This window comes from Pezoporus flaviventris, unplaced genomic scaffold (assembly GCF_033815535.1).
Source record: "Pezoporus flaviventris isolate CSIRO_AGI_PZ_B2104156 unplaced genomic scaffold, CSIRO_AGI_Pfla_v1 ptg000031l, whole genome shotgun sequence".
In the NCBI taxonomy this organism is placed as follows: Eukaryota; Metazoa; Chordata; class Aves; order Psittaciformes; family Psittacidae; genus Pezoporus; species Pezoporus flaviventris.
The window spans coordinates 25,243,481-25,258,849 of NW_026892579.1; the positions used below are offsets into that span (position 1 = coordinate 25,243,481).

At 37.0% G+C, this 15,369-nt stretch overlaps 1 protein-coding gene across 4 annotated transcripts in view; it reads right to left on the reverse strand.

The window, feature by feature from the left end:
* The window catches only part of COL19A1 (collagen type XIX alpha 1 chain), a 180,486-nt gene that overhangs the window by 67,505 nt on the left and 97,612 nt on the right, over positions 1 to 15,369 (reverse strand). For all 4 annotated transcript variants that reach the window (XM_061460530.1, XM_061460531.1, XM_061460529.1 and 1 more), the window contains one exon: positions 9,001 to 9,054. In XM_061460530.1, the coding sequence (XP_061316514.1) occupies positions 9,001 to 9,054 (54 nt within the window). The remainder of the gene's footprint in view (positions 1 to 9,000; positions 9,055 to 15,369) is intronic.

The following is a 15,369-nucleotide window of genomic DNA, read 5'->3' on the forward strand; positions in this document are numbered from 1 at the left end:
CAAAACAGGAACTAGTTCTAGAGGAAGTAGGAAGTTCGGCATTAAAATCTTAACTACTGTAGTTATTATGCAAGATTAATGAGGCTTATGTAACTCCTTTGCCAAGCTAAACTAAGATTCTCTTGAATAACTCTCAAAAGCAAACTGACAAAGGGACAGATACACCTGAAGAAGGCAGGTGGAAAGTAAAGATCACCATTTTACAGGGCCCAACTCACAAACACCAGCCTCTTGGGCACCTAAACACTACGCAAGTGGAGCTTTGGGCAGTTAAAAGACTTTCTCCAGATGACTAAAGGTGACACCAAGCAGTCAGACAAGTCCCAGTATCTATGCTAATTCAGAGTACAGAAAAAAGGTTTTCCTTTGTCTCAGTCCTCCAAGCTGATATGCCTAGTTAAAATAAACTTCCAGTTTTCCTTCTCTGTCTGCAGTCACAACCCAGTGGTTGTGACTGGCAGGTCACCTGGGGCTTGCAGAGCTCCAACCATCTCTAACGCAGAGGAAACCGAGCCCAAAGCTGGTGACAGTCCTCTGCTTCGTGTTTTACCAGAAAAACCTTGCCAGACTGCCACTTTAGGGGAGTGAAGGCAGACACCACATGATGCTATCATTCTGTTCAGTTTTGAATAGTCAGTTTAGTTTTGAATAGTCAGTTCAAAAGCTATCCAGAAGCTGAAGATTATAATTAATCACAAAAATCAGAGGAATCACCCATCTAACCCAGTTACTCAACAGGGTACATGTACTGATTTGTTGCAGGATAGGAGAAAGTTATCCAGGATCCCAATCAACTCTTTCATAGGTCACAAAGCAAAAATTTCAAATCTACAACAAATGTGCAGCATGAATACAAAATCATTATTTTCTGTCATGTATTTAGTAAAAAACTTGGCAATTTTTAAAGAGAACTTTGAAATTTAAGCACCTGACTGTACAACTGCTGTTAACAATAATGTTGTCATTAACTTTGGTAGTGTCACAATTGCAAAAGTTTGGGTTTTTTAATCCTTAGAAATTCTATAGTTTTAACATTCTCCTTGTTAAATTCAAAATCTATATTGCAGTCAATGACACAATTTTAACTTCAGTAAAATAGCATTAGGACTTGAATGCAGAATTCCTTCTTCAATCCTATTAATCTTGGCCTTGAGGATGTATTATGGTAACCAGTGTACTACAAATTAACCTCTGTACTACATGTTAAACCTGAATAAAGTCATAGGAAATAAGGCCAGAAGGCAGGAAATAAAGCTTTTTGCAGATAACAAGCGAAAAATCTGTTCCTCATATCCCACTAAGGCCTTTCACAGAAACATGGCTCACAAGAATACAGCACTGAGACCCTAATGCCCTGTTTTGGAGAAAAGTCACTAGGGAGTTCCTAGCTAATGCAGAAGCATTCCTGCACTCAAATCTGTCTTTCCAGTTTTAGGAATGATTTTCAATAAGCTCTAGTTTCTTCATTTTGGTATTAATAAAATGATAAGAGGTAGTATCTAGCCAGACTATATAATATTATACAAATGCATTTAACAAACACACAAAAAAGTCCTTAAAACAGGCATAGCAGTGCCAATTAGTCAAATGCCACAGCCAAATTTGCCAACAAATCCCTATACAAAACCCATCACAATTTTTCAAGTATCTTCACAGAAGTGCATTTTGAATTAAAAATAGCTTGCAGACTTTTTTCAACTACATTTACATATTTTTATAATGAACACCTTAATTTTTAAGTATGGGAAATTTTATATTCTCTCATTTGATATGCCTCTTACTAAGGGACATTAAAAAAACCCCACAGATAATAGAGTATTTGGAAGGCAACCTGAAAATTCCAAATGAGATCTTAAGAGTGAAATAATTTCTGCTGTTCCTGTAAAAGCTGATTTTAATTTTTTCAGTGGGAAATAACAAATAAATTAAAAAATGGTACAACTCTTTTCCAGTTGAAATATCTGTCTACAACATTCTAAATTACAACCTTTTTCATCCCAAAGAGGGGGAAAAAATAATATTTTTCTTTTTTTTTTTTAAGCTGCAACCTACCTTACTGGTTTGCTTTATAAGGTAGAAACATTCTGGAGAAAACCTGAAAATTATCTCCCTCTTCTACATTAAGCGTTTTTAGACTATTAAATACCTGAGTGAAGGAACATACAGCATTCCATCTTGAAGATAAAATCTGAAGCTTTACATACTTAAAACCAACTTACATCAAAGTCAGGAAGGACTGAGAAGATTAAAAGAGATTCCAAAATTCCAGAGTTGTAGCTGTGAAAAATACTGTTTGCACTGTGTCAGGAACCTGACCTATTGCGCAGTAATTATCATTGCTCTGCAAAGCTTATTTTACAATTGGTTGAGTACCACGTTTACTCACTGAACTAGAACACAAATTATGTCAAAGAAATATTTAAGTTCTATAAACCAGATAAATGCAATCTGAATTTAAATTAATTTTGATGTCACTCTAAATAATTATGTTAAGAAAAATCTAATAGTTCCCTGCCCATTTATTTACTTAGGAAGAATTTCCACTGTGTAAATTGTATTTAGTCATGCTTGATTAAAAATCTTGCTATCTTAGAGAGTAAACTGATCATTAACATAAGGCAAATACTGCAGTTTCACAAGAGGCCTCCAAACAGGCAATTTTAGTGAAATCAATGCTGAAACACTAGATATAATAACCCAAAGGACTCTCGGTCTTATGAGGTGTTTAATGTATTGCTAAGATAATGCTAAAATAACTTCCTCTTAAGTGAAGCATTTGGTATTATAAACACGACAATTGGAAATAAGGAAGTTATTTCAAAAATATTTACTTCAAGACACCTGCAATCTCCCAAGGAATACAGAGCTAAGAATATGGCTGTGGTATTGTAGAAGGATTTGTAAATGTTTGAACTGAATTCATCACTGGAACCAGGGAAATCACCACAGTGGAGAATCAGTTTGTTTAAATATATATGGAACACAAAAAAACCCCATCCTACTAATCCATAAAATGAAGTTGTTGGCAGCTACGCTGAGAATAAGCTAGAGCTAGTTAAATAAAAATCACAGAATCACCTTGGCTGGAAGTGACCACTTGAGATCATGTAGCACAATCGCCCTCCTCAAGCAGGATCAATTGTCCAGGATTGTGTCAACTTGACTTCTGAATATCTCCACAGATTGTGACTCTACAACCTCTCTGGGCAACCTGTATCAGTATTTGACCACTTCCACAATAGAGACGCGTTTTCTTTTGTTCAGATAGAATTTCTGGGTTGTCCACTTGTTTCCATTGCCTCCTGTCCTGTCACTGGCTACTACAGAGGAGAATTTGGCTCCCTCTTCATTCCCTCACATCAGGCATATATACACGCTAAGATCTGCCCTGAGTCTTCTCTTCTCCAGACTGAAGAGTCCCAGCTCTCTCAGCCTCTCCTTTTCTGAAAGATGCTGTAGTCCCTTTAATCCACTTTGTGATCCTGTGCTAGACCCATGTCAGTAAGTCCATGTCTTTCTTGACATGGTCTTACCAGTGCTGCTCAAAGGGGAAAGATATCTCCCCTGATCTGCTAGCAATGCTCTTCCAAATTCATCCCAGGATACTGTTGGCCTTATTTTGCCATGAGGGTGCATTGCTGGCTCATGGTTTCCTTGCTGTCCAGCATGTTCTTGTCCACAAAGCTTCTTCTCAGACAGCTTGCTTCCAGCGTATACTGATACCTGGGGTTATTCCTCCCTAGATGCAGAAGTTTGCATTTTTCCTTGTTGAACTTGATGTGATTCCTCTTGCCCCATTTCTCTGCTACTTTCTGTCCCATTTGTTACATGATTAATAAAGATGCTGGACAGCACGGGCTTTGGTATTGAGTCATGGATTTGTCTCCAGCTGGAATTTGTGCCACTAATCATAACCCTCTGGGTCCAGTTGTTCAGCTGGTTTTCAATCCACCTTACTGTCCACTTATCTAAAATGTACTTTGTCAGCTTGTCTATGAAGCTGACAAGATGAAGTTATGGGAGAATGTCAAAGGCTTTGCTGAAGTTGAGGTCAACAACATTCACTGTTCACCTCTCATCCACCAAGCTAGTGACCTCATTATAGAAGGCATTGTAATTGGTCAAGCATAATTTCCCCTTCACAAATCTATGCAGAATATCCAAATCACCTTCTTGTCCTTCATGTGTTTGGAGATGGTTTCCAGGAGGATTTCCTCTATCACATTCCCAGGGATTGAGGTGAGGCGGATCGGACTGTGGCTCCCTAGATCTTCCTTCTTGAAAACACAAATGATCTTTGCTCTCTTCCAGTCTTCAGGAACTTCTCCCTATCACCATGACCATTCAAAGATAATCAAGAGTGGCCTTGCAGTGACATCAACCACCTCCCTCTGCACTTCTGGATACAACCCATCAGGCCCCATAGACTTACAGAGCTGCGTCCTCCATCTGAGGATGCCTGGGTGCAAGAGTTCAACAGCAAACAGCTGCTTCAGTAGTGCTTGGGTCCTCTGCTTTGTGACCATGAACTTTAAGGACACGTATACCAGACAGAGAACATTTGCTGGCTTCTTCTTTGTGCCCTTCTGCATAAACTCCTGTGCAACCTCCTGCACATGTACTGGCTGCTTCTGTTATCATTGTGCAAACTGCTGCATCATCTGGCTGTTATATAGTCCTCTTCCTGGCATGGGCTCAACCCTCCCTAAACAGGCGTCAGCTAGAAAAAAGGCTGCAGATATCTGTTGATCAAGGACAGCTGATGGAGTTGATCAGAAGTTGCCACAGCTACCTTTACTTTAGCCTTACCTGGGAGCTGCAGGCATTCTCAGTTTCCTCAGGTTTCCCAGAAGTGCCCAAATTGCAGAAAAAAGTTCCCAGCAGCTCAAGAAGATATCAAGATAACCTCAGAGAAGCAGAAACTGCTACACAAACTGCTCTCTATGCTAGCTGCATGCTGGGCCTGGCTCTTCTATAGGCCAACTGAAAACAAAAAATGATTGTTTCTAGATTTCACAGTATTGCTGTCCAACAAAGTTGCTTTGATGCTTCACATGAAGAGAATTTTTTGAATTCACTAAACTATTATATTAAAAATAATTTTCAGAAAAAATAGTATTAATAAAAAAATGCATCAAGTTCAGGTAAAATCCCTGCTACGAAAATATCTAAGTGAAATTAAGCATTAATTTTTAAAATCTTTGAAATTATATTTTGGAAATATAAATTTCACTTTGCTGCACAGTAAAGGCAGAGTCTGGAAAAATCTGTGCAGTCTATAATACTAAGTAGTAGGAATTTTTTTTAAGATAGTATAACAACATGGCAAAATTATTTGAAGACTTTAGAAAATTCTTGACATGGAGAGCTGAAGAAACTCAGTTGAATCATCTCAAAAACAGATGGAATTGTGATTTTATTATAGAGAGAAAAAACTTTAAATATCTCTTTAATGTAAAGCAGACATTAAAAAAAAGAAATCCAACAAACAAACAGTTGTTGGAGGCTTAAGATACATGTGCAATTGTAAAGTAAAAAGCACATTTTGAAATGTGGGATTGACAACACTGGAAGGAAGAAATCAAGGAGACTTGTGAAGTCTCAGTTGTTGATGTCTTTCAGGTGGAAACTGTACTTCTGTGAAAGATATATTTAAATGCAGGACTACTGAGAAAAATAACGAAGTCCTACATAATGCAGGAAGCCAGGAAAATGGTGTAGCTGTCTACTGTGGTTTAAATCCCATGCAATGCTAGGTGAGCACCCAATCTTCCTATTTTCTGTTGGTCTGTAATATTTGGCCAGGGACTTTTCTAACTAATTATGTTCTGAAGCTCCTGATGTCATTCTGAACATCGGTGTAATGGTATCAAGTTGCTGTAACATGCTGTTTTGAATGCCTGAAGCCAGAAAGAGGGACACTGAAAAATTCCATATGAACATAGCGCCCACAGAATGGGCTAACATTTCTCATTCAGGAATGCAGAAAACAGAATGAGTAGCTGTTCCTACTGGCCTACTTCTCCCAGTGATCGGAACTAAAACCAAAGGCTCTTACATACCATTTAACTAAATCTAAAAAATTATACAAAATCACTAGTGGTAGACCAAGGAGAAACACTGTCCTTTTAGAAGAGCAGCAAAGATTTGAGGACTTCTTGCACCCAAAGGAAAACGCAACATTGGCAAACACGAGTGGAAGTGGTTACCATGTCAAAAGGAGAACTATAAGGGCAGTACCTGCTCAAACTAATTTCACTCAAGATAATGACATAACTTAGACAACCTTTAAGTGAGTGCTATATACGTCTTCAGGTTGGTTGAAGGATCAGTTTGCTGTGTGGTGTCTTGATATGGCCAGATTATCATGTAGCTACCATTTCTTTTGCCACGTAACTGTCCACAGTGCATTTATTGGACAACAAAAAATTATTCCCCCTTTACTCTTGAAACAAATAACCCAGAGTCATCATCTAATTCCATGACATTGTAAATTTGTGCTTGCAAGACAATTTCACATACATGCCAGTAAGTACTTTAAGGTTAGCATAACTTTGAAGTAAAAATCTACAGTCCCATTTAACTTTATTATAATTATGCAATGATATATAATTCTACTTGCCCTATTCCATAACATTATATGTATTTTTGCTATGTAATTTCTGAATCACATTATTCCTGTGAACTCTAACATTAGCCTTCTTTGAGTTTCTGACAATATCAACATTAACACTGTTAATTTTCCTCAGTTCCTTATATCTTGCTTTGATGTGTGCTGAGAGGTCTCTACCTCACACAGTTACTGATTCTCCTCTCAACTCCTTATTAACTTAAGCCTAATTTTCAAAGGAATTGAACACTTAAAAATGTTCCCCAAGTGAGTGGTAATTAAAATTTTATATAACAAATACAATGCAAATGGAAAGTTTTAAAACCATGCATGTTCTTGAAATGTGGCATCCAACTTGAATAGATACTTTCAAATGGTTTGGAGTAGCTTTGTTTGGGTTTGTTTGTTTCCTAATATGTTATAGTTGCAGCTTGCAAAATGGACAGAAGATCACTTTTAGGTCTGAACAATAGATTGAAGAAAAGTCATCAGTTAGTTACACACTCAATATTATGCTTTAATCTTCAAAAGACAGTCCATGACAAAACCAATAACTTCATAATATTGTGAAAGATTTGGAGGATCTGCTGGAAGTAGAACAGAGGAACATGACATCTATAATTAAATAAAATAGAATATTTAATAGCCATTACATGTGCACCGTCCTGTTTGTCATTAAATAGAGCAGAGATCTTCTTACAAACAGTATACTATTGTGTAATTAAATGTATTGGAAATGAAATACACATGGGAGCTGAATTAAGATAACTATGTTATTAATGCTTTGGTGGGAGTGGCCAGTATAAAGAATATTGTTTTGAGCATCTCACGGGTAGAAAGATAAAGACAGATGCAGTAGCTTTACAGTCTGCTGTTCCCATTGTTTGGCTCAAGGCAACTGTGTGCATGGCCAAGATTATAAAACAATCATTGCTGCTGTTTTTATAGATATGGAGTGAGACAGTAGTTCACTTTTATGTGTGAATAGGAAATGTCCATGATGAATGTATCAATCCCTAATTGCCACTAAAAAAATGGAAGAAAAAAAATTTCCAGATTTATCAGCTACAATAGTGTGTTAACTCTGTATCTTTGCCTCAAAAATTCAGATGTTCAAAGAATGATGCCTCTTAAAACACAGCCATATTTACAACTGTTCCTAAAGGAGAACTAATAAACTCTGTGCTTCTGCGGATTACTCCACAGAAAAACACTCTTAATATATGCTTAAACTGGATATTCATAGCTTTTCAGTACCCTGAACATTTATTGTGTAACAGTAAGAGTCACAGTAATTATAAAATCCTTAATGACATGTACTATGCTATTAAATATGCTTTAATATTGACCACATAATATTTTATTCTTTGTTACTACATTGATTTTTTTCTGAATGGGTTTTTAATCCTTACTGTGAAACCTAAATAACATCAGCTTTCAAATTTTCATGTTCAACTTAACTGACATTTAGTATCATTTTTAGAACTTAAAAGCCAGTATAAAACATAGCTTTGGGTTCTACACCGTTACTTATTTAACTGGCCTTTAATAATTCACTGTAGTTGACTAAGATCAACAATAATAAATCCTTCCACTTGAGATCATTGATCCAAGACACTAAATAACAAGATGCCTAAAAACCCCAAGTATTATTGAGAGACTCAATTTCAAAACCACAAACTGGGCACAATATAATTCATAAAAATATTGAAATGTTTGAGTCTGAAAATCTTCCCAATATTTTAGGAGCAGACTAGTTTATAAACTCCCAAAACTGAACTATTTCTTGTGATACCACAAATCTCATTATCGCTTCTACTGATCAAATTCAATAAGTCAGGGAAAACAAAACATAACATAACACAGAGAAACCAGTCAGTCAGTTACTTGATTATATTAAAACTCTGAATAATCAAGGTTTATTTCATGTCTTGGGCACAATCTCTCTCCACGATACCTCTCTTCTCTGACACTTGCAAAATGGCATGTACAAAACCACTTGGGTCAATAGTACTGGTTACTGTCAGGATTTTAGATAACTACCTGAAATCAATATTTTTATATATTTTAGCTATAGTAAGGTATGGCATACCCCCGCAATAAAACAAAAGTTTCTGAGCAATTTTAATGCTTTTTCACTTAAAACTGCAGCAGAAACATATTGCGCAAATGACAATATCTACACCTGTGCTGCCAGTCATTAAAACACTTTGGATGGCTGAAAGTGTTAAATCTCCTTCAACTGAAGAGAAACATCAAATGTCAAAGCTCAGTTTGTTGTCAGCATGCTTCATACTCAGCTGCTACCTTCCCATTTTTTATTAGTGCTTAGAAAGAAGTCACACATCGAGGTCAGTTATCACACTCACCAGTTGTTCAAGTTTACTCACCCTTTGGCCTTCTTTGCCAGGTGGACCTTGGGGACCCTCCAGTCCTGGCAAACCCTGAAAATACAAACATAAAATAAATATAACATTCAGTGTTATTTTCATCCTCCATTATCCTATAGAAGTAAGACTAAGTGAAAGAGCCAGATATCAAGACAAAGAATTTATTTCTAATAATAATAAAAATAGGCTATTCATACTAACTTATTTCAGGATAATGTTATATTCAGGTGCAAGAAAAAGTGCAAACAATAATTATTACTCCCATTCCTCCATATAAAGGTTGAATCATTTGGAAAAGAAGAGTTAAGTCAGCACTACTTAAGCATAGTTATATTTAGTTGCAGTGTTATATGAAAAGTGATTTATTTTGTTAAGTTAGGATATGATAAGGAAAAAAAAAGTTATATAAATGAATGACATCTTACTCTACAATTCAAAATCAAATATAGGCACTGAAGGGGGAGGGGAAGGGAAGGGAGGGAAAGGAGACTAAATATAGCAGAAGGCCTTATGCTCGCTGCCCTGTAAGAACCAGCCCTGTGCTGCTTCCTCTGTGTGCCTGGCTCCGCTTTTCCAAACCCTTCAGAGTCACTTCTCTCTCACCCTCTCTCCTGACCAGGCACAGGAGCTTTGAGTTTTTTGAATATAACCTTGACTTATCAGCCTTTCTTCTGAACTCAGTGCAAGGATCTGCCTTTTGTGACTGAATCACAGTTAGTTTCTGATGCTTTGGGGCTTTAATTTTGTATCTGATTAATGCAGATATAATCATAAAGCCTTCAGATAAACTCACAGCTCTGTACTTAGAACAGTGCCCCCCTTTTACTTTATGAGTCACCCTGGAACACAATTTTTTTTTTTTTTAAATTACTTTGAGGAAGCTATCAAATTTCATTATAGCAACAAGAAATATGAAATGAGTTTCAATGTAGTCAGGAAAAAGCACTGCAGAGTTCTACTTTGTACAATTTTAAAAAAAGGTTTGAATGTAATATAGCATTTTCTTACAGCGTATCAAAAGTTAAAGAACTTATATTTAGTTTATTTAAGAGTTTGAAATATTAAAATATTAAATACTTAACCATTTAAATTACTCAGACTCAGGTATTGGTTTAGCTTGAGTTATGTCTTTAGTCAAAATCTCAACTTCTTATTTAGAATCAATTACATTGACCCAATAAGGGTAAACTGAGGCCCCTTGAGAATCATGTTTGTAAGAAGTGTTGGATTTCCAGAAATCAGTCTAAAAAGTTTATTTATGATCTCTAATTCCCAAGATAAACTTAAGAAAGTAAGCAGTCATGCCAAAGCTGCTACCTCCTGTATCTTGAATGGTGTTTGAAGTCAGATGTCATTCTAATCAACTTAAATAAAAGTAGTCAGTCCAAGAGTTTTTCTATTCTTATAATTTCTCTACTTTTGAAAGTGAAGATAGAGGAGTATCTCAGACAGTATTTGGAATTATAGAATTGTAGAATGGTTTGGATTGGAAGAAACCTTAAAGCTCATCTAGTTTCAAAACCCCTGCCACAGGCCAGGACAACTTCCACTAGACCAGGCTGCTCAAAGCCCTGTCCAACCTGGCCTTGAACACTGCCAGCAATGGGACAGCCACAGCTTCCCTGGGCAGCCTTTGCCAGTGTCTCACCACCCTCACAGTGCAGAAGTTCTTCCTAACATCCCATCTAAATCTACCCTCTTTCAGTTTAAAGCCATTACCCTTTGTCTTGACACTACATGACCTTGTAAAAGCCCCTCTCCAGCTGTCTTATAGGACCCCTATATAGGAATATCAGCTATTTCTCCCTTCACTTAAGTTTACAGCGTAAGCAAGATAAGGTTTAGGATCTTGTACAAAACTGATGTGCACCATTTCCACATTTCCCCAAAGGTTTATGGAACTGGAATACGCATGACAAGGTTTTGTTCAACAAATAAATCGTGGTAAGGTAATTACATTGCAGTTGTGCAGCTTATACATGCACAAACCCACAATGCAGTATGTGAATGTAACCTCTGCAAACCTCTACATTTTCCTTGAGGTAGTTTAGAATTTGCAGAGAATTCTGTCTGTCCAACTGTTAGCAATATTCCACCTTTGTAGAGAAATTCTGGAAATTCAGGAAGAGGTGGAGTTTTGTTTTGTTAATATTTCATTTCCGGTGACAAATTTATGCAGGGGAATGAGATGAAAACCTATAACATCTGTTTTATGGAGGAGGAAATACTTAGCCTCACATATCTGCACAATACAGCTCCAAAGGGACAAGAATTACACAAGAATGTAACTGTACAGTAATGATAATTAATAGCCAACATTTTTGTCCAAGACCTACTTTTTATTCTTTTTCTTCTCTCTACAATATTATTGTCAAGAGAAAGGAACCAGATAAGCAGGTTTATCTTCTAGGAAAGGGAGGAGAGCAACTTACAATTGGTAACTAGGCAGGGAGGACTACTAGGTACAAGGAGCCACATCCTGACATTGAAACTGAGGTAAAAGTTCACACTAACTTCAGTGGGATCTTCAGTTTAAAAAGTGATAGGACAACATGGCCACATTAAGTAACATGGCTGTAAAACCACAAGAGCTTGGCAGCAGTTATGACTTAGCAATGCTATCCCTCTTCAGCATTCATTAAATGAGATCCTGAAAAAAAAACCTGAAGACAACCTGCAGGAGGAATGAAAAATAAAACTTCTGTACAGTGAAATCTATCTAAAGGGATGAAAGAAACATCCTCTGCTGAATTCCTATAAAACTTCGCAATGAATGTAACAGTTTGGGACTGAAAAGTACATATTGTGACCTCTTGGTGAACTAAAACTAAACAAAACAAAATCCCAGCTGAAGTGGAAGAGTTGTTATTTGCATTACTTCCATCGGAAGTTTATAGCCTATGCCAAATAAGTATATTTTTGGTATTCTGAAAGTTGCTTCAAAACATAGATCTTAGTTTTTGAAGCAGAAGGCTAGACAGCTCCCTTATGTACTCATAGGTAGTGATGATGAAATGGGTTCTGTGTTGTATACACAAAGTACTCTCATCCATTTTTTTCCTCATTCTGAATTCCAGGAAACACATGACCTCAGATTTTATGGAATAAATACTACTAGACAAAAAGAAATTTTTATGTAGTTTAGTGAGATGAGTCAAGCAGAGACAAAGACTAGATTAAGTATGCAGAAACAAAAAGCAAAAAAAAAGACCCAGCTATAACAGACACGATTTGGCTAAGCAATTTGAAAACAGTATCTTTAAACAGAAAGGTACAGCTCTACTGAAACAAAATCAGCACTTAAACCTTAAAACTTAAACTGAATGGGCTTGACCTAGCTCTTCAATGCACAGTTCTCAGAAGAATAAAGAAAAGCTGTCAAACTGATGAATTACACATACAACGATCCTTCTGTAGAATGCACAAGTACAGCAGCTTAGAATCACACAAATCAATAACGAGACAAAAAGTAACCATGGATTTCCAAATTCCTGACATAACACATAATACTGTGTGATCATGGTAAAGAGCTGCAGCCTGACTGACATGAAGAGCATTCCCCAGCAACCCAAATACTGCTGTAGCTGCTCCAATGCAAGGATGACCCATCAACTCCAACAGAATGCCTCAAGATGTGGGTCAATTAGGTCTTAAGTTCATCTACTTATCTGGAGATGTTACTGGAAGACAAGTTCTACTGTGCAGGTCATGATTGACACTGTGATCCTTCTATCCTTTTTTGAGCATATTTTCCTCTTTGGCCTGTTTGGACCATTTTGAGGGGAAATAAGTGGATTCCTCTTGTGTAAGAATGGGCTATTATCCTTGGCAAGCAAAGGAACTAAAATATAAATACCTTCCTGCAATCAAGATGGCTATAGTGTTGGTTTCCCAGATATCTTCAAGCCAGTTCTCTTGCTACGACTGTCCTGCTGCTCTACATTGAAGCTCAAACAGGAGGGTGAGGAAGAAAGAGATCTTAAAATATGACTACGATGGTTTCCTGTTGTTGGCTGCCCATCACCAGGCACACAAAAACCCACAGAGCCTGCAGACATGCCTCACTGTTACAAAATTTTGCTAGCATGGGAAAAATGGCACAGGAAAGTCACAGTTGGATGAATGATTTCTTGTATTACCAGTTAGTGAGGGAAATTAGACTACCACTTATGTCAAATACCAGTACTTTTAGCATTTTCTAACATGACCTGGTCTCATTCACATCCTTACTGAAGTAAATTGAGATGGCAAGCTGAAAGATTTGTACCCCATGTTTGGCCTCTTACAGCTACTATAATAACCATACTGTTTTGCTTGGGGGTGCAAAGTGGAATAGGCCACAATTTTGCTTTCAAAACTGCTGCCAAGCCATTTACTTCAGTGGGAAAGGAGACAGCATTTACCAGAAGTATCTCATGCCAGACAACATGATCAGCTACATTTTCATGATAATTTATTACTGAAGCAAACAGAAAATATGTTCCTCACTGATCTCATTATGCTTTGGAATTGGTGATTTCTGTAGCTCTCTTGGAAACTTAACTTGAAATCTATTTTGCTTCAGAAACAATCATTTCAAAGGGAAACTGGAAAAGTAATTTCACAGAAGTTTACACTTTATGAATGTAGTACTTTTAAGAGACATGGGATTATTTTTCTAAGCAGAAGAAGTATCATTTAAAAATCTAAGAAGTAATTTGAAGTGATTCTTTACATTGATGTCTATTATATATAGGACTATTCTCAAATAATTTTTCTAATGAAAGACCTATAAATCACATTCACTCCAATTTAGCAGACTGAATATTTGAAAAATAAATTTACTGTGAGGCTAAGACATCAATCTTCATATGTGCCTTCTGCATCAGTATTACTGCATCAAGAAGATGAAAAACAGACTAAATTGCTAAAACATCTATTTTACTAAAAGAGCAATCTTAATAGGATCTGCTTAAGGATACTTAAAAAGCATTTTTTAAAGAAGAGAATATTTGCAAGTTATATTGTGAAAGATCACTGTATCTCATGCAAAACAACTGAACAGTCCAGTATTTTCATGAAATTAATACACCTCCATTAAAACAACTCAAGCAGATAAAATTATAGTTTTTCTTAGAGGGATGTGTAAGAAAAGAATATATTTAGAAGGAAAATATAATGGCCTATCTCTACTTTCTTTAATGAACTAGAATTGCTCTCCTTTACATCATTACATTAAAAGAAAGAGAGGATAATATTGAGATGCTTACTAGTGTTGGAGGGTGTGATACCTTCTTAAGTAATAAAAGTTATTCTGATGACATAATTTTTCCACTGTGGGACAAGAAAGGAATAGTGTGCAGAAGTCAAGATAAGCAAAAACTGGCACATGATCTTTCAGGAAGAATCATCCAAAATACTTCTGCCCATTACAACAGCAAGAATGCCAGGATACCAAACCCCTCCACTTCAGAGTTCTGTATAAATGCCAGATAATTACACTATGACAAAGTACTGCATCAAATAAATTTTCGCTTTACATGAATAACTGCTGAAGCTCTGAGGGGAAATCTGTGTAATCTGTTGTTGATGTTTGTTTAGGGAGGGCAGAGCCAAAAGTGATGGTGAAGCTTGCCCAGGCCTGAATCTGCCCCTTCCTCCCACAGCCACCTCCAAGCCGCACTTGTGCGCCGGCTTCCTTCGGCTCAATTTAACCAGACCTGGGAGCCAACATTCCAACTATCTGTTTAGTAAGCAAGTCTTGGGGACTTCTGTCTGTGACCAGCTTAAGCCTCAGATTCTGCATAAACACTTGGTGCCATCTGGATGACTATTTTATAACTCCTGAAAGGGATAGGTTCACAGGAACGGACGGACGGACGCTCGTTTTCCTCAGGAACTAAAAGCAGCATATCGAGTGTCAAGAGGAATAGTTATCATATATTTTACGAGAGATGGCTGTGCTACCTTCCCTCACCTGTCACTCTTCTGACATGGCACGCACAGGCTTAAGCTGGGGATACCAGAGCGGGCAAGCTGCAGAGCCAGCTGTGCTGCTGCAGAAACCAGTCCCCAGCTTCTGCCACTAAATTCCACATTTTGACAAAACCACACCACAAAGCAGTATAATCCCTCCTGTTTATTCTTTGAAGGGTCCCTGGCTACCATGTTTATCAGGGAACTTAAACTTCTAAAGACTAAACATATCCCTGAATAAAGTGGGCATAATTAGGGAGAAAAGTTCAAACTACATTCCCAGCATGCATTATAAGACTTGAAAACTACTAAAATGCTTTCTAATACTTACAGAGCAATTCAGAAAGAACATACCAGAGAAATTAAAGACAGCATATAGAAAGGATGAGAATCAGTCATGACTTTGGTCTACTT